General features: G+C 45.0%; 1 protein-coding gene across 1 annotated transcript in view; it reads right to left on the bottom strand.

Annotated features, from left to right (window-relative positions):
- Positions 1–1,352: 1,352 nt before the first annotated feature.
- Positions 1,353–20,857, bottom strand: part of DLK1 (delta like non-canonical Notch ligand 1) — a 53,881-nt gene continuing 34,376 nt past the window's right edge. The window contains exon 8 of the mRNA XM_075330642.1: positions 1,353–7,994. Within this exon, the coding sequence (XP_075186757.1) occupies positions 7,277–7,994 (718 nt within the window). The 3' untranslated portion in view covers positions 1,353–7,276. The remainder of the gene's footprint in view (positions 7,995–20,857) is intronic.

The raw sequence follows: 20,857 nt of genomic DNA on the forward strand, positions 1-20,857 counted from the left end.
GCGTTGTGCTGTATCATTGGTCAGCAGCTGGCGTTGTGCTGTATCATTGGTCAGCAGGTGGCGTTCTGCTGTATCATTGGTCAGCAGGTGGCGTGCTGTATGTTTGGTCAGCAGCTAGCGTTGTGCTGTATCATTGGTCAGCAGCTGGCGTTGTGCTGTATCATTGGTCAGCAGGTGGCGTTCTGCTGTATCATTGGTCAGCAGGTGGCGTGCTGTATGTTTGGTCAGCAGCTAGCGTTGTGCTGTATCGCTAACCTACAGGTGGCGTTGTGCTGTATAATTGGTCAACAGGTGGCGTTGTGCTTTATCATTGGTCAGCAGCTGGCGTTGTGCTGTATCATTGGTCAGCAGCTGGCGTTGTGCTGTATCATTGGTTAGCAGCTGGCGTTGTGCTGTATCATTGGTCAGCAGGTGGCGTTCTGCTGTATCATTGGTCAGCAGGTGGTGTGCTGTATGTTTGGTCAGCAGCTAGCGTTGTGCTGTATCGCTAACCTACAGGTGGTCGGTTGTGTTGTACTACTGTATGTCCAGAAGGTGATGTTTGTAATGCATCATCTTTGCCAAAATATTGTTTTCTTTTTCTCCATCACATGGTCTTCTGCCATATTGTTGGTCAGCAAGTAGTAAGATACGGTACATGTTGGTAAAGCGAATCATATCACTTAGGTTTTAGATTATCTTGGCTTAATGGGACCTATTGACAGATCCAGAACAGGCAAGTTAGTGCTTTTTTTTTTTAAGTTCCCGCTGCATATTTTGTTTGTTTAGTTTTTCTGTATTCTGCCATATGGTTACAGAGACTTGAGGCTTTTTATTTCGTGTTAGTGTTTATGCTTTTTACAAGTGGGTGGTGCACAAGAGATTCTCAGGGGGACGGGTTTAGGCTGCTCTGTATTATTTTCTATTTCCTTTGAGTATCGCTTCCTTAATAAAGATCGTAAACAATTAGCACTAAACAAAAAGTCCCATATTTCTAGAACCATATGGCACATTTACAAAAAAAAAAAAAAGAAAACACAGCAGCAGCGAAAATAAAATGAGCAAAAACTGTCTACTTTTGAGATGTCCTCTTTAAAGAAATTCAAAATACTGTCTGTCAGTAGATCTTATTCTTATACTGCTTAGTCACGAAAAAAAATCCATCTAGTGTTATACAGTACCTAGTAGATGGCGGATGGGTTACGGGGGAGAGGCACCCTATTTTATTCCCAAACTGGCCTTTATTTGTGACCCCCCTCCCTCCTTTACTTTACACATTGTATTGTAAATTTCCACAAACCTTTTTCCATTGTCTATCTGGCCCTGATGGCATAATTTCATCAAGAATGCCTCAAATATTCAAAATATGACACTTGTGGATGTTAATACAAAGTTTGCTTCTTTTATAGCTTTATTATGGTTAGAAAGACAACGTCTGTATCGGTAGCAGCAATTTACAGTTAAATGAATGGAGCAGCACAGAACAGTGATAAGACATAGGAGCATAGATATGTACAAGCCTTGGGGTGGCATCTCTCCAACCCTCAAAAAAGCAGATACAGTATATCACTAAAGTGAGTACATTCCTCACATTTTAGGAAATATTTTTTTAGAACTTTTCATTGGACAACACTGACAAATGACACTTTGATATGATGTACAGTGTCAGTGTGCAGCTTGTATAAAAATATAAGTTTAGTGCCCCCTAAATAATCAATACACAGCTATTAATGTCTAAACCACTGGTAATTAGCCATTTTCCCTCCTCAGTGTCATGTGACTCATTAGTGTTACAAGGTCTCAGGTGTGAATGAGGGGCAGGGGTGTTACATTTGGTATTATCGCTCACACACTCTCTCATACTTGTCATTGGAAGTTCAATATAGCCCCTCATGGCAAAGAATTCTCTGAGGATCTGAAAAAAGAATTGTTGCTCTACATAAAGATGGCCGAGGCTATAAGAAGATTGTCACCACCCTGACACTGAGCTGCAGCATGGTGGCCAAGACCATACAGTGGTTTAACAAGAGTTAAGAGTCCTTAAGGACTCTTTTGTGTTTTAAATTAAGGTCCGCGTAAAGTTCTCATGGATTAAAAATACATACTCGGTCTTCACGATCTTTTTATTGATCCTAATAAAGTTTATGATGGTTTTATGCTAAGAAGAACCTGTGCCGGATCCTATTCCTTTCTTTCACTCTGCATTCGCTTATGACCGGTCGGGACTCACCGGTGGATCCCAGGCACCCGCAAGGCTGAGCAGTCTGGGCAGCAGGTGAGCTGAAGAAAACCTTTTTCTCCTTCACATTTGATCAGTTCATTGAGAGAAGCATAACTGCCAACATGTCCTGTGATATACTGAAGCAGAGCATAATCCCTCCCTTTGGAGACTGGGCCGCAGGGCAGCATTCCTACATGAAAATGATCCCAAACATCTCCAAGACCACCACTGCCTTGATAAAGAAACTGAGGGTAAAAGTAGTGGACCAGCCAAGCGTCTCCAGACCTAAACGCTATTGAGCATCTGTGGGGCCTCCACAAACGGAATGTGGAGGAGCGCAAGGTCTCTAACATCCACCAGCTCCATAATGTCATCATGGATGATTGGAGAGGGTCCAGCGGCTTCTGTGAAGCTCTAGTGACCTCCATTCCCAAGAGAGTTAAGGCTGTGCTGGAAAATAATGGTGGCCACACAAAATGTTGACACTTTGGTTAGAGGTGTACTCACTTTTGTTGCCAGCGGTTTAGACATTAATGGCTGTGTGTTGAGTTAGATGGCACCAAATTTACACTGTTATACAAGCTGTACATTGTATCACAGGGTCAGATCTTCAGTGTCGTTGAAAAAAATATAATCAAATATTTACAATAACTTGAGTGGTGTACTCACTTTTGTGATATACTGTATGTAGTAAGGGCATACTGTGCAGGCAGCCCCCCTGTGTAGCTGGACCCATGAGATGAAGGCCAACTGTAGCTCCCTTTCCAAAAGTGATATGAACCAGTCGTGACTCCACCAATCCACCATCATGGAAAGGGGAAAATGGCCCTTCTCTTCAGAGCGTGGCCATTTAACTCGGCCATAGAAGTGACTCTTTTTTGATTTTTGCTAAACAGATGCAATTTTTTCTATTTCTGATAAAGAGTTTTAGGAGATACCATGGTTTGTCATAGTTACCATAGTTAAAGGTGCATTTCTAAATTAACTTGCATCAGTATATGGCAAAGAGGTCTAATTAGTGGAGATCTAGTTGCCAGGACCTCAACCAGTCTAATCCATATAAGAGAGGGCAGTTGTCCAATAAAACGGTTGTAACAAGTTTGGACGTTATCACCTATTCATAGTATAGGAGATAACTTCTCAATCGCTGGGGATCCCACACCGATCCCGAGAACACCTGTGTGAATGGAGCAATGGCCCATCATGTGCACCTCTGTTCCATTCATTCCTAATGTTCGAACACCCAGCGATCGGCAAGTTATCCTTCCAAAAGTAGAACAATTAACACTAGAAGTCCCAGAAATTTTGAGCTCCCCCCTGAAGTCCCGAAAGAGGGTCAAATGACAATACAATAAACTGAATAGAACTAACTAGAAACTAAATGGCTAAACTCAATGGAAAACAACAACCTCCTGTGGTGCGACAGTAATGGCCTTAATTACAGAACAAAAGACGGTGATTATAGGATGTTATCTAAAATCCTTCAGGTCATTCGACCCGTCTCTGGGTTCCAAAGGTAGACATGTTAAATGACCCCTCTCTGGGACTTCTAGTGTAAATGTAGAGCGAATGAGGACCAGCATAAATTTTGGTTGACTGGTAGTGTTCGCAACCATATCATAGCATTTGTGAAACTACGCCGATTATTTTTGTACATATTTGCACTTCTTTTGTCCCGATATTATGGAATGTAAGAATTTTGTAAAATCTGCTCATGTAGCTAAAGGAAAACTCCAGCAATCACATACAGTAATAATAATGATCACTTCCATTAGAAGAACAGTGATCATAAGGCTTGAACATTTTGGATTAGGCAATGTAAAAAATATAATTTAGCCTCCATAATGCAGTACATTAATTTGGTGTTTTCTACATATTTTTCAGCATGGCTGGAACTTAGTTGCCAAATGACTGGTTTCGGGCAAGGGAAATGTGACAAGGGGATGAAGTCAGATACATGTATAAAGCTGGGAAGGTGAGGGTTAAATCCTTGTCCTGCATGCGTTGATTGAAAATGCACCTGAAATGTTTTGTGTAGATCCAGGCTTGTGTTCACCTGGTGGGGTTGGTGCTCAGGGAGAAGGAGCTGCAGGTGGTAGCCCCAGGTCAGAGTGTCTGTCGGTCTGAATTAATGATTGGCGTCAGCTGGGAGCTGGAGCAGCCTCCTGCTGAGCTGACCAAAGGAAAAGAGGTCCATTCAATGTTGGACCTTAGGTCCTGTGTCTGAACGGACTTGGAAATGGGAGGAAACCAGTGATATGTAGCCTGAACTACCAAGGAGAGCTGGACATTCACTGTAGTGGTGAGCCTACATGTGCCTGTACATGAACTGTTCATTTTTGCTTCCTGAAAGAAGAGAAAGCCTATGTTTGTTTGCCAATAGTTTGGGCAATATTTTTAATATTAATCTCTTAAACCTTTGTCTTTCAGGCTCCATATATCGCCATCCACTACAGCTTTGAGTGTGAGACCACCTTCATTTTATAGACAATCATCTTGGCTATCTCATACATACATTTGACTTGCAATTATTTAGCATATGATTAGTTATGCAGATTCTTGTCATGTCACTCCATTGTTACTGTTTTGCTCCTACAAATCTAAAATGTTAATTTTTATTATTTTGTTAGTATTTTGTAAATTTATTTTTTGGCTTTCAACACTGCCTGAATCTTTCTCAGCATTCTCTGTATCAAATTCAAGCATGTCTTGACCGAAATCTGCTCCCAGGTCTCTTCTACATGTTCCCAATTTTGGTGTATACTGGTCACTTACTTGGGGATGTATACAGCTTTTTCTTTAACTCTACCCTCAAGTGTTGGATTGGGTTGAGGTCTGGGGACTGTTGGGGACAATTCAGCCCCTCTACTTCATTGTCATTAACCCATTTCTTCGCTAATCTTGACATTTGCTTCTGGTCGTTGTCCTGCTGGAACACCATCTTGTCGTTTTCATACCCATAGTACTCGAGTGGGCTAAGTAACTCTTGTAGAATACTCACATATAGCTCAGCATTGAGACCACCATCAATCCTGGTCAAGTAGCCAACACCTTTGGCTGTGAAACACCCCCATGTCATCAGGCTTCCTCCACCAAACTTGACAGTTCCTTCAATTTCTCGATCCATTAGCCCCTTTTTCCCTTGTTTCTTCTAGACCCATTCACAGATCTCAGAGCCTTCTATTGACATTTGTCTCACCGTTCCAAATCACCCGTTTCAAATCTTCTACTGTCCATTTTTCACACTTCTTTGCAGACTCGAGCCAACGCCTCTTATGGTGATATTGAAGTTGAAGCGTCTTTACCTTTTTTCAGACCACCATTCTAGACTTGTGTAATGTGCGTCGTACGGTGCGTGGATGGATGTCTGTGATGTCACTATTATGAAGCATACAAGCCACCTTCCACTGCTGGGTTTGACACACCTGATCTGATAGACCTTGTGATGAGACGACTTGTTGATTCCAATATTTTGCCTGGACGTCCATCTCTTGGCTTTTGAATGGATGGACGGACTTCACTTCGTATTTTTCCACCTGTCATGGCCTCACATGATGCAGTTTGGTAATTTTCTTGGCCGAGATCGTGGAGCTAGATGATGCTGTTTCTTTATTCTTGGGAAATCTCCTACATGGCTGCTCATTGATTCAAACCAGTGACCTATCGCTTGGGAATCAACCAAATAAGACCCTTAGCTATTAGGGAATGTGAGGACAGGTTGTTATTTGTATAATACAGGAAGGAAAAGATTTTTCAAATACCAGGAAAGAAATGGCAACAATGCAGTGACATGACAAGAATCTGCAGAACTAATTATATACTAAATAGCTGCAAGTGAAATGTATGAGATAGCCAAGATGATTGTCTATAAATTGAAGGTCATCTCACACTGAAAACTGTAGTGGATGGTGAGATATGGAGCCTGAAAGAGTCAAAAGCTTAAAACATTTTTACCCTTTTGCTCGTAACTGTATATAAATAATGTCATGGCTGGGAGATTTCCTTTAGCTATGCGGAACCATTTATAAAGTGCGTGTTCTGTACAATTAAATAAAAAAAAATAAAAAATGATTCCCCAAAAAACAAGTTGTACCCTATCCATGGCAGTAGGATCCCCAGTGATTTCCAAGATCTGGTACCCCATCTTAAATGGAGTGAACACATGCTTCTCCTCCACTTCATTCATTGTCTACTGAACTGCCAGAGAAAGCTGAGCTCTGTCCATTCAGAATGGGGCGGCCGAGTCCTGTTCTTGGGTTACAGACCCGATATCTGCAAGTTATCGCTTGTCCAGTATATAGAAGATAACTTTTTTTTTTTTTAGAGAATAACCCTTTAAAAAGGGTTTAATACATTTTAGACAAGTCTAAAATAATAAGTCAGCTTCACCTTAACCCCGTTCACACTCACAGGTGTGCACGTAACTGAGATACTGTATGAGCTGTTGATTATCGGGGTCCACACAGGGGTGGTCACAGTGTTTTTCCTTTTCATGCAATCAAAACATCTGTCCTACAGAGTCAAGAAATTCCATTTTTCTGGGAATACATGGGGATGATGAACAGACCATAAAAATGTGATAAGTAATGGTCCTGGCAGAACAAAGTGCTGTAGCTTGTTGGAAAAAGAGGATGAGTTGGCAGTACTCGGTACATCCACGTGTAAGGATGTATCTCCATGTCTTGAAAATCACTAGAGGCCGTGGCCAATTTTTGGGGTCTTAGGTATCAATTGCACTTTGATGGTATATTCATGATGGCTGCCATTTTCATGAGCGATAGTCTCCATTGTGGCACCTAATTTTCCATATTCAGGCCTTCAGGAATGGTATGATGACATTATTAATCAGCAGGAGCGTTGCAATAAATTAATGTATAACACTGTCGGATCACATTTTCAGATTGTAACTAGACTTTAGACTGTTTTTGGTCTAGGGTTCCTATGGCAAAAATCTTCACTTTTTTGTGGTTGTCTACCTTTCCCAGAAAGTGTGCCCAGGAATCTGGAAAAGAAAAGGTTGCGATGACTCACTTGACCGATGGCCTAAACCTTTGCCCCTCCTTGTACCTCCTTGCATTAAATAGTGGTGTAATTCCTGTTATAGTTAGCAATTTTAACTTTTTCAGGGAAAATAATTTTAACATCATTGCCGGCTTCTCTATCGGCTTTCATGTAGAAATCTTTTTTCTTCCGGATAAGGTGGCTGTACTTGGCGTTGGCCAACCAGGTCTCGCACTTCGAAAAGAAAACTAAGCCCGTCGTGATGAGGACAATGAGGCAAGTGAGAAGACCTAAGACAATGAAACAAATGATCTGACTCCTGCTGAGGAACGGGTCCATATTGTGGACTGTCTCTTTCATTGTGATCTTTAAGACCTCATGTCCTTGGTGGGGGAAAATCTTGTGATGGGGCTGAAAATGATAATGATTGACGACAGAATGGACCTTCTTATTGGTATTCAAGACATCACATTTAACTCCTCTGTATTCAAGAGGACAGGTGCACTGATATCCTCCAATCTTCTCACGACAGGTCCCGCCGTGGGCACAGGGATTACTACTACACCACGACTGGACGTCCTTGCAAGACTGGCCAATGAATCCTACTGGACACTTGCACTGAAATCCTGTTTCAACATCAGTGCAATTCCCACCATTTGCACAAGGGTTTGGGTTGCAGCCATTTTTCTTTACTTCACATGTATTGCCTTCAAATCCTGGAGGGCATTGACAAGTAGCTTGAGAAGCAAAGCCATTGAGATCTATGCAGGTCCCTCCATTCTTGCAAGGAGACCTATAGAAACACATACAACCACATGTGAGAGGTCAATTAACATTGCTCAACTTTCAAAGATACATAATCAATTCCCTCCAACAAGACGAAAGTGGATAGTGGCACTCACCACTGATGTTTCCAATATTATTTTATATTTATCATGCAGGGACATGGGTTGAACCACAGATACATAGGCAGCAGCTGTGAGGTGTGTGATCACACTGCTTTCCACCATGACGTGTCGCATCTCATAAATACTATTACTATAACTTTATCTACAGAGTTTATAACATCTAAAACCCCATTGATATGTATGGGAAGTATTCTTGCACACTTATACTAAAAATATATTAAAATGTCTCAAGCTAGCTAAGACCAATTGGACCTAATGCTTCTGTTTTAAAGAATATTTGTGTGTCCTTCCTTGTTAGGCTGTGTGCATACAGTGCGTTATCACATTTATTTAGTGCAGTTTTCTCACAAAACTGCATGCAAATCCTTATGCCAGCAAAGTCAATAAGAATTGTGACATTTTGTGAACAAGTTGGGGTTTTTTTCGTTTTTTTTTACCCTTGTAGATCTTCATCAGAAAATAAACTGCAGCATGTCAATTCTTTCAGCTTTCTTACAGCGCTTTTTCACCCCAGAATGCATGGAAAAAACGCACTTTTTTTCTGCCAAAAGATGCTTTTTGGTGCAGAAATTTCTGTAAGCAAATACTCAGTGTGTGCACATAACCTTAGCGCTTCATGTCTATCCTCAGGGGCGTAACGATCGCGGTCGCAGAGATTGCGACAGCGCCCAGCAAGGTTAGGGGCCCGGCACCTGCCCTGCAGAGAAGCAGCTGGCTCCTCTCAGTGAGAGAGGAGCTGCACTGTTCAGTGCCGTACTGCCACGCGGCTGCTATGGGGCCTGTGAGTCAGGGGGGCCCGATGCCATTGTGTCATCGCACAAACTAATGATGAGAGAGGGAGCGAAGCACTCCGCTAAATCCTTCATCATTCTCCCCCTGTGCCTGTACTTGATATCTCAGCGCACGGACGTTAATACTGCGCTCCGCTCTGCTGAGACATGCGGGATGCTCTGACCGAAACAGAGGAGAAACGAGGAGAGGTAAGTACTTGTTTTGTTTTTTGTGTGTTTTTTTTTTTTAGATCAGTGAGTACACGGTGAACAGAGGCCTATGGAGGTGCATTAAATGGCATGTGGGCTGCATAATACAATATGAAGGACTATGGGAGATACCTTATACATGGATTATCTATGGCGGTGCATTATAATACGCATATTAATAATCAAGGACTATGGGGTGCATTAAATGGTATGGGGACTACATAATACAATATGAAGGACTATGGGGGCTGGCATTATAATATATATAGGACTATGAGGGCTGCATTATATTATATGGAGGACTATTGGGGTTACCTTATTCATGGACTATGGGGGTGCATGATACTATACAGAGGACTGTAGGACTGTGGTGGGTGCATTATAATACATGGAAGACTATGGGGTGCAGTATAATTATAATATACGGAGGACTATTGGGGTGCAGTATTCTATTTGGAGCACTATGGGGGCTGCATTATAATATATGGAGGACTATGGGGGTTGCATTATAATATGTGAAGGACTATGGGGAGTGCATTATACAGTAATACATGGAAGACTATTTGGGCTGCATTATTATACATGGAGGACCATGGGGCTGCATTATAATACATGGAGAGTTATGGGGTGCATTATAATACAGTATATGGAGGACTATGGGGGCTACCTTATATATGGACTATGGGGGTGCATTAAAATACATGCAGGACTATGGGGACTGCATTATAATGTATGGAGGACTAGGGAGTGCAGTATAATAATTGGAAGACTATGAGGGGTACCTTATTCATGGAGGACTATGGGAAGTGCATTATAATACATGGAGGACTCTGGGGGTGCCTAATAATATATGAAGGGTTATGTGGGACCCATTATACTATATGGAAGGCTATGTGAGGGCCATTATAGTATTTGGAGAGCTATGAGGGAGCCTTTATACTTTATGGAGGGCCATTATACTGTATGCAAGCAATTATGCAGTGTGAAGGTTAGTGTGCTGAGGGAAAGATGTATAGCAGAGCATAGGAAAGCTGTGTGCTGAGGGAAAGATGGATATCAGAGCATGGGTAAGCTGGGTGCTGAGGGAAAGATGTATAGCAGAGCATAGGAAAGCTGCGTGCTGAGGGAAAGATGTATAGCAGAGCATGGGTAAGCTGCGTGCTGAGGGAAAGATGTATAGCAGAGCATAGGAAAGCTGCGTGCTGAGGGAAAGATGTATAGCAGAGCATGGGTAAGCTGCGTGCTGAGGGAAAGATGTATAGCAGAGCATAGGAAAGCTGCGTGCTGAGGGAAAGATGTATAGCAGAGCATGGGTAAGCTGCGTGCTGAGGGAAAGATGTATAGGAGAGCATAGGAAAGCTGGGTGCTGAGGGAAAGATGTATAGCAGAGCATGGGTAAGCTGCGTGCTGAGGGAAAGATGTATAGCAGAGCATGGGAAAGCTGCGTGCTGAGGGAAAGATGTATAGCAGAGCATGGGTAAGCTGCGTGCTGAGGGAAAGATGTATAGGAGAGCATAGGAAAGCTGGGTGCTGAGGGAAAGATGTATAGCAGAGCATAGGAAAGCTGCGTGCTGAGGGAAAGATGTATAGCAGAGCATAGGAAAGCTGCGTGCTGAGGGAAAGATGTATAGCAGAGCATAGGAAAGCTGCGTGCTGAGGGAAAGATGTATAGCAGAGCATAGGAAAGCTGTGTGCTGAGGGAAAGATGTATAGCAGAGCATAGGAAAGCTGCGTGCTGAGGGAAAGATGTATAGCAGAGCATAGGAAAGCTGCGTGCTGAGGGAAAGATGTATAGCAGAGCATAGGAAAGCTGTGTGCTGAGGGAAAGATGTATAGCAGAGCATGGGAAAGCTGAGTGCTGAGGGAATGATGTATAGCAGAGCAGGGGAAAGCTGGGTGCTGAGGGAAAGATGTATAGCAGAGCATAGGAAAGCTGTGTGCTGAGGGAAAGATGTATAGCAGAGCATGGGGAAGGTTTGTGCTGAGGGAATGATGTATAGCAGAGCATGGGTAAGCTGTGTGCTGAGGGAAAGATGTATAGCAGAGCATGGGGAAGCTGCATGCTGAGGGAAAGATGTATAGCAGAGCATGGGTAAGCTGTGTGCTGAGGGAAAGATGTATAGCAGAGCATAGGAAAGCTGCGTGCTGAGGGAAAGATGTATAGCAGAGCATAGGAAAGCTGGGTGCTGAGGGAAAGATGTATAGCAGAGCATGGGTAAGCTGTGTGCTGAGGGAAAGATGTATAGCAGAGCATAGGAAAGCTGCGTGCTGAGGGAAAGATGTATAGCAGAGCATAGGAAAGCTGCGTGCTGAGGGAAAGATGTATAGCAGAGCATAGGAAAGCTGCATGCTGAGGGAAAGATGTATAGTAGAGCATGGGTAAGCTGTGTGCTGAGGGAAAGATGTATAGCAGAGCATGGGTAAGCTGTGTGCTGAGGGAAAGATGTATAGCAGAGCATGGGTAAGCTGCGTGCTGAGGGTAAGATGTATAGCAGAGCATAGGAAAGCTGGGTGCTGATACAGGGATTTCAGATCATGGGAAACCTGGGTGCTGAGCGAAGGAGCCAAGTGTCTGCGTCACTATCCCGTACCCCAAGTGTCCACGTCATTTTCCTGTACCTCAAGTTTCGGCATCATTTTCTTGTAACCCAAGTATTGGGGAAGGGGCAGGCCCAAACTTTGCATCGGGGTCCATCAACTCTAGTTAAGCCACTGCCTATTCCCCCTAGTTTATCCACTCTCCAAAATGCAGACCCATCAAAATCATGTAGCACAATACTTCGTCACACTCCTGCTGCACTGTTCAATAACGATGGGAGAACAGTTTCCCAATTTGTACACATTCACTAAAGCATTTGTATCGTTAGTAAATTGTTTTGCCAATATAGAAGCAGCTTCCTTCCCATATAATCGCATTCGCTGTCAACTTTGTCTTACAAGGAAAGAAATGTCTAACATTAAATATAGAACTACCTGGGCCAATTTGATTCCATACAATACATCTATTCAATGTAGTTAGTGTCTACATTTAAGATGACCTCCGCAGCGTGTCCTTGAGCCAGTCGGTATTATGTGAATTCTGTGAGATTGTGTCTTTAACTACCACATCCTTTATATTTCTTCTCCAGCTGAATGATTTTTTCCTCCCTAATAGCGACTTCAGATAACAATAGGCTCTCTTTCAATAATGTGACAATATTTTCTAATAATGTACTTGATAATGTTTCTCATAGAATTGTATTGGAGAGACGGCACAAATCTCTCGTCTTCTTCCTTCTTTGTACATTGTAACAAGTGAACGATCACTTTGATAAGCTCTTTCAAATCCTTTTTGCATGACCTTAGACAGTAACCCCACTTTTGTCATCTGAAACACAAATCACTTTACTACTGCAAAAGCGATACGTTGCCATGTGGGCAGTTTTTATGATTGTACGGATGATAACTTTAATAATGCATTGGTGAATTAGTCGCAGAAAGCTTGCAAAGTGTCAGGTTTCCAGGTTTTCCAGTTCTCTTTTGAATGAGCTTGCCCTCAGTTAACATGGAGTTTAAGGTTCTGTTGCCCTACTTCCTGTCCAGCTGCTTAAAAGGCCGCCTCTCAGCCCAGTCCAGTGCCTGAGTATACTGCTTGCTGTGTGCTCCTGCTTTGCTGCTGCTAATCCTGATTGCTTTTGGATCCTCCTAAAGACTACCGACCGACCGACTCTGGACCTTACCCGGTTTCTCAAGCTGTGCCCGGATTCCGTCTGCCATCTTCGGTCAGCACTCTGCCCGGTTCTCTCTGGTTCGTAACCACTCTGGACAATCATCCCGTACGGACACTCCTGGACTTTTACCGCTTGCCCATTGTGTCCCGGCTGCTGCGCATTTAGGCCTTCCGGGGTGATTGCCGGACAGTCCCTGTATAGGGGTTCGCTCTGGTGGTCTCCCTGGGGGAGTCCGGTGCGTGGCCCCGGGAATTCCCTCCGCTCCGTTTCGGGAAGGTATTTTGTGTATTTGTACTGCTGTGTTTGTTCCGTTGTTATCTACCGTGGTTACAGATTATAAAACATCTTGTATCAAAAACTCGTCTCTGCTGATCATTGCCCTACGCTATCGAAATCCTCAGAACATATAATAAGTATTACATTATACTCAGGCCAAATAAGAGGATTTCGCTGGGGCAATGACTGAGACACGAGGAGTAGATCAGCTCTTTTCTATGATTAACTCCTTGCAGCAGGAGATGGAGGTGGTGCAGACTAAACTTAGAGATGTGGAGGCACAGCTGGGTCATGATCACCAGGTACTGGGTCCGGCTATACAGGATTTGCAAGTCAGAGTGGAGGCTCAGGAAGCCGGCCCCACTACGTCCGTATCAGCTGCCGGTATGCCTAGGTTACCCCCATTCCGTTTCAATGGTGACCGTGGTCAGTTTCGTGGATTTGTGAACCAATGTATACTGTTTTTTGATGTACATGCTGATTATTACCGTTCCGACCGGTCCAAAGTGTTATGTATAATTATGTTATTAACCTCACGAGCACTGGCTTGGGCTAATCCTATGATAGAGAATTGTGATATCAGTTTAAATCACCTAGATGATTTTCTGACCGCAATGGCGCAGATGTTTGATGATCCGAATCGCCGTGCTACCGCTGAATCAGCTCTCCTTTCCTTACGTCAGGGAAAGCGTTCTGTCGTTGAATACGCCACTGAATTTAAAAGGTTAGTGGTAGACACCGACTGGGGAAACAATGCATTATTGTCTGTTTTCAGAAAGGGGTTGTCCGGTACCATCAAGGACGAGTTAGCTCGTTCCGAATCTCCAGGGGATTTTGAACTGTTTCTCCAGCACTGTGTGCGTATTGATACCCGCTTGACGGAACGTAGACAGGAAAAATGGGCAGCTGTAAACCGTGTAAACAACTTTACATTTCCTTCCAGAGAACCCGCTCTCAGGACGCCACGGGAGGCCGAGGACGTTCCTATGCAAGTAGACTCTCTGCAAAAGCGAGAGACCAATGAACGTCGCGAACACCGGCTCCGTGAGCGTTTGTGTTTCTATTGCGGTCAATCGGACCATTTCTTGATCGACTGCCCGAAACGTCCGAATCGCCCAAATAAGGTATTGGCAGCCATGGCAGAGTGTGACAACACGGACGCAGAGTCCGATATCTCTGAGGCAAGTGGACACTTGGATGCGGTATTTCCCTTGACTGTAATGTCAACCTCACCGAAGGACTCAGAAGGGAAAAATACCCATTGCTCACTCCCCATTCAGATCCGTTGGGAGGGACAACTAATTCCTACCTCTGCAATGATAGACTCTGGGGCAGGGGGAAATTTCATGGACTCTTCTTTTGCTAGGAAACACGGTATCCGGACTCAGCAAAAATCCTCACCGGTTACCATGGAGACGGTAGACGGATCTCCGTTAATCTCTGGACCAGTCGATCGGGAAACCGTACCGCTAGAATGCGTCATGAAGCCAGGTCAGCAGGAGACCCTTGTTTTCATGCTAATTTCATCTCCTCATTTTCCGATTATTTTAGGTATTCCGTGGCTACGGTCTACAAATCCGGTCATCGATTGGGAAACTAAGGAAATATCCTTCCCACCGCAGAATATTCCGACCATTAGTCCAACTGTTCCGGTTCCAGTACCACCAAATACGGAGAGCACTGTACAGGTACCTGTTTTACCCCCGGTTTACCGTGACTTCGCTGATATATGCGACAAAAGAAAAGCCGACCGACTTCCCCCGCATAGACCGTATGATTGCCCCATAGACTTACTCCCAGGGGCGGAGATTCCGTTTGGTCATGTCTACCCGTTGGCGGCACCTGAGCTAGGAGCGCTAAAAGAGTACATTGATGAAAGCCTAGCCAAGGGATTTATTCGTCCGTCTACCTCACCCGCAGGGGCACCCATCTTTTTCGTGAAAAAGGAGGGGACTCTGAGACCCTGTATTGACTACCGGGAACTGAATAAAATAACCATCCGGAACCGGTATCCGTTACCGTTGATTCCTGAGCTATTGGAGAGGGTCCAACAGGCAAAAATATTCACCAAATTGGACCTCCGTGGGGCATATAATCTGCTTCGTATACGTCCCGGAGACGAGTGGAAGACCGCGTTCCGATGTCGGTACGGACATTTTGAATACCTAGTGATGCCTTTTGGACTTTGTAACGCTCCCGCGGCATTTCAACATCTAGTTAACGATATTTTTAGGGATATCATGGACCAATTCATGGTGATCTATCTGGACGATATACTAATCTTTTCTGATTCGTTACAGGAACACCAGGAGCACGTCAAGACCGTACTTACCCGTCTGAGGGAAAACCACCTGTACATTAAGCTGGAGAAATGCGAGTTCCACTGCTCACAAATACAATTCTTAGGTTATGTCATCTCTCCTCAGGGACTAAACATGGAATCTAGCAAGATACAAGCCATTCTGGACTGGCCGGAACCGGGAAACATCAAGGAGGTACAACGCTTTGTCGGTTTTGCCAACTTTTACCGACGCTTTATCCGTAACTTTTCAGAGATTGTACGTCCCATCACTCTGTTAACCAAGAAAGGACAGAAGTTTGTGTGGTCCGCCCAGGCCCAGGAAGCATTCCATCGTCTCAAGGTATGTTTTACCTCAGCGCCCATATTAGTCCATCCGAATCCCGCACTTCCCTTTATCGTGGAGGTCGACGCTTCCGACTATGCATTAGTAATAATAATAATAATAATAATAATAATAGGGGCCATTCTTTCTCAAAGGACCGGGGACAAGAGTCTCTTGCATCCGTGTGCCTTCTTTTCCCGCCGGTTGTCCCCTGCAGAAAGGAACTACGACATTGCGGACAAGGAATTATTGGCGATTATTTCCGCTTTCAAGGAATGGAGACACCACTTACAGGGAGCCGCGCAGCAAGTGATAGTACTCACGGATCACCGTAATCTGGAATTCCTTAAGTCTGCCAGGTGCCTGTCTCCACGGCAAGCCCGTTGGAGCCTATTTCTTAACCAATTCAATTTTATCGTTACATACCGTCCAGGTTCACGTAATGGGAAAGCCGATGCCTTGTCCCGAATCCACGCCGTGGACTCCGTGCCTGGAACCCCGTCTCAGACCGTGTTATCGGATGCCAATTTCGTTGGAGTACTCCAGGACCGGGACTTGTGGAAGGACATCAAGCTGGCCTATGATGGTGATGTATTTCTTGCTGCCCCCCCGAATGATGTAACTCTTGTTCTTCGGAATGGAGTGTGGTTGAGAGAGCGACGCATTTATGTCCCGGAGGCCGTAAGACTTCGGGTTCTCAAGTTGGTCCATGACTCCGTGTTGGCTGGTCATAGGGGGGTACAGAAGACGCAAGAATTTCTGAGCAGTTTTTTCTGGTGGCCTACTTGTTTAAAGGATGTGAAGGACTATGTCCACTCATGTGTGGTTTGTGCCCGGTGCAAGGTCCCTCGTGTGGCTCCTACGGGACTCCTCCAACCGTTACCCGTGCCATCTCGCCCTTGGGGGTCTATCTCCATGGATTTTATTGTGGAGTTGCCAGTCTCATGCGGACACAATACCATTTTAGTGGTGGTAGATCGATTGACTAAAGCTGCTCACTTTATTCCGTGTACCGGTCTTCCCTCAGCCGCAGAGACAGTGGATTTGGTTATCCAGAATGTATTCCGATTGCATGGGGTACCAGACGAGATCATCTCTGACCGGGGCGTGCAGTTCACGTCTAGATTCTGGAAGGGGTTTTGTACGGCACTCCAGATTGATGTCTGTTTGTCTTCTGCATACCATCCTCAGACAAATGGGCAAACCGAACGGACGAATCAAACCCTGGAACAATACCTTCGATGTTATGTCAGCCATCTCCAAGACGATTGGTTGAAGATGCTTCCGTTGGCGGAGTTCTCATATAACAACACTCAGAGCAGCTCCACTAAGGTAACGCCCTTTTTCGCTAACTTGGGTTACCATCCGAATGTTTTGCCTAGGTCACCGGTTGCGGTTTCGGTGCCAGCGGTGGAGGACAGATTGACAGAGCTACGACAAAATCTGGAGGTTCTGAAGGACACTGTGGCTACGGCCCAGGAGCGTTACAAGAGGGCGGCCGACACTCACCGGAAACCGGCACCCATGTACAAGGTAGGGGACTCTGTATGGTTGTCCACCAAAAACCTGAGATTGGGTGTTCCTTCGCAGAAGCTGGGACAAAAATTCATCGGTCCATTTAAGATCACCGGGATCGTGAGCCCTGTGGCCTGTCGGCTACGGTTGCCGCGCCATCTAAAGGTACACCCGGTCTTTCATGTGTCTCTCCTCAAACCTGTCTCCCCTAATACGTTTCGTGGTCGTGTTGTGCCTCCTCCTCCGCCTGTGATGGTCGACGGCGAGGAGCAGTTCGTGGTTGAGGACATTATTGACTCCCGGCTCCATCGTCGTCGGCTTCAATATCTGGTACGTTGGCAGGGGTACGCCCCCGAGGACGATTCCTGGGAACCGGTGGGTAACATTCGGGCACCCCGGAAGATCGCTCAGTTTCATCGTCGGTTCCCGGACAAGCCGGGCCCTGATCCGTCCTGAGGCCGTCTCTGGGGGGGGGGAGTAATGTCAGGTTTCCAGGTTTTCCAGTTCTCTTTTGAATGAGCTTGCCCTCAGTTAACATGGAGTTTAAGGTTCTGTTGCCCTACTTCCTGTCCAGCTGCTTAAAAGGCCGCCTCTCAGCCCAGTCCAGTGCCTGAGTATACTGCTTGCTGTGTGCTCCTGCTTTGCTGCTGCTAATCCTGATTGCTTTTGGATCCTCCTAAAGACTACCGACCGACTCTGGACCTTACCCGGTTTCTCAAGCTGTGCCCGGATTCCGTCTGCCATCTTCGGTCAGCACTCTGCCCGGTTCTCTCTGGTTCGTAACCACTCTGGACAATCATCCCGTACGGACACTCCTGGACTTTTACCGCTTGCCCATTGTGTCCCGGCTGCTGCGCATTTAGGCCTTCCGGGGTGATTGCCGGACAGTCCCTGTATAGGGGTTCGCTCTGGTGGTCTCCCTGGGGGAGTCCGGTGCGTGGCCCCGGGAATTCCCTCCGCTCCGTTTCGGGAAGGTATTTTGTGTATTTGTACTGCTGTGTTTGTTCCGTTGTTATCTACCGTGGTTACAGATTATAAAACATCTTGTATCAAAAACTCGTCTCTGCTGATCATTGCCCTACGCTATCGAAATCCTCAGAACATATAATAAGTATTACACAAAGTGTGTGAATAGCACCTTCCACCATTACAAACTCCACATTTAGAAACTCTATTCGACTTCTTCCAATTTTACAAAAACACATATTAAAGGGAACCTGTCAACAGATTTGGCGAGTATAACCTGCGGCCACCATCAGTGGGCTCCTATATACAGCATTCTAACATGTTGTATATAAAAGCCCAGGCCGCTGTGTAGAACATAAAAATCATTTTATAATACTCACCTAAGGGGAGTTGCAATGCAGACTGGTCTCTGTTCTCCTTTACCGGTGCCTCCTCTTTCGGCCATCTTTGTCCTCCTTCTTCTGAAGCCTGGGTGCATGACGCGTCCTACGTCATCCACACAAGCCGGCATTGACGTCCCGCGCAGGAGCACTACAATACTCTGATCTGCCCTGCTCAGGGCAGATCAAAGAGCGCCTGCGCAAGACCCCAGTGTCGGCTTGTGTGGATGACGTAGGACATGTCATGCCCCCAGGCTTCAGAAGAAGGAGGACAAAGATGGCCGAAAGAGGAGGCATTGGTACCGTAGAACGGAGACGCCCATCAGACTAGTCTGCACCACACCGCACCGCCCCTTAGGTGAGTTTAATAAAGTGATTTTTTACGTTCTATACAGCGGCCTGAGCTCTTATATACCACATGTTAGAATGCTGTATATAAAAGCCCACGGGTGGTGGCTGTGACGACATGGACTTAAAATTCAGCCAGACATGAAGATAGTTTGTTTATTGAAGGGGAAAGATAAGCCCCTCATTGTTTTTACAAGCCTCTTGTTGACTCATGTAATTGCCTTGGCTAATGAAGGCCAGACACCCAGATAAATCAATTATGAGAACCTCCTACATTGTATTACGATGTGTATTGCTAAGTGTGATGTAACTGCTGTCCCTCCCTGGTCTCTGGATATTTTGTATATGGCTTGAAATTGTGAGGAAAGAGTTAACCTTTTTCACTGACTTAGAAAATAATAGAAATTCATTCTCCCTGACAAGACCGAACCAGACTTATTTGCGTAATAAACTGTGAGACCAACTTCAAGGACGCAGAATGTTTTGACTTAGAGACGACTGAAAAACATCTTGTTATTGGAGTATAAGTCATTATATTAATTTCTCTTGCTGGGAATATGTAATTCACGCCTTTAATGAATATGTATGTTGCATAGTTACGCCCTAATCAACTTTGTATAACTTTGTAATGTAAACAATACCAATACACTTTCTATTCGGAGCCGCACATCTCCAGTCTTATGTGTATAACGGCGTTCGCTTGTTTTCATTGAGACGGAGTAGCAGAGGGGGGGTCACCGGTACCTTCTCTGCATTCGGACATCGCTGGCAACAGCTGTGACCGTTAGGTCAACCTAACATTATCTGGCGCCCGAAAAGCAGGGACCCGTGTTTCTAATCCCAGGACGCAGTGGACTATCTTGCCATTCAGAGGAGGAGTGGACCAGACGTGGGGACCAGAAACACCTGGCCAGGTAAGAGTTGAACCTTATTCTTCTCTTTATGCTCCCCACATCTGATCTCCCCTCTCCTCAACGCGCAAAATGGTACACTGTGAGTAGAAACTGGGTTATTGGCGGGTTTCCACTGAACTCTGAGAGAGCCTTGCCAGCTGATGTTTTTTGTGCCTTGTTTGTTTGTTTCTCTGTGTTTCTCTGCCTCTCCGTGTGTCTGCTCTCCTGCGCTTTACTTCTGTGCTGTTGTCCTTGTTGGTTGTCATAGATCCCATACATCAGTGAGTGTTGAAAGGGAATAGTGTACCTGCTCTGTCCAATGGATGTGATATTCACTGCCCTAGTGTTAGTGGGAATAGCCCTGTTTGCCATTGCTATCGGATATAGAGTGTATCTCTGTTACAAGAAGGGTAACCCAGCGCCATTCAACATTCTCAGCCCCCTCTGAAGTTAGGACACCACCTTTCAGTAGGAATACACATCAAGAATCAGTCTTTGGGTACTTCCAGGAAAGGTGGTTCTAGACCTCACCTTAGGTAGGAATACAAAAGGAGTTAGTCTCTGAGTATCTCCAGGATAGGTAGGTTTAGTCCAAAGGACGTTCAAGGGTCTAAAAGCTGAAGAAGATAGAAGAAGAAGAATGGGCAACGAATATCAAAAGACAGAAGAGCTGGATGCACCCTGCAACATCTCATTACGTGTTATCATGGCAAAAGAACAGCCAGTCAGTCCAAGGAAGTTTTCAAGACATTTGGATTGAAGGGGAAGGATCAATTGGACCCCAACAAATGGGATACAATAACAGCTACTAGAGCAGGAGTGATAGCAGATAAATCATGGACTGAACTAGTCAGAACTCTTTCTGACATGGCAAAAACAGCCCACGATCAAGGTTGGATATACCATGAAGAATCAGACACATGGGAAGAAGCTGCGAAGAAGGCTAATAAGAATCAGCAGCCTCCTCCGTACCTGTCAGCTACTCCTGGAACAGCTCCAAAAATAGCAGGATCCCCGGAATGGACCTGCACAAACTGTAGCCAACAAAATCCGGAC

The sequence above is a fragment of the Anomaloglossus baeobatrachus genome, chromosome 12 (assembly GCF_048569485.1).
Source record: "Anomaloglossus baeobatrachus isolate aAnoBae1 chromosome 12, aAnoBae1.hap1, whole genome shotgun sequence".
NCBI lineage: Eukaryota > Metazoa > Chordata > Amphibia > Anura > Aromobatidae > Anomaloglossus > Anomaloglossus baeobatrachus.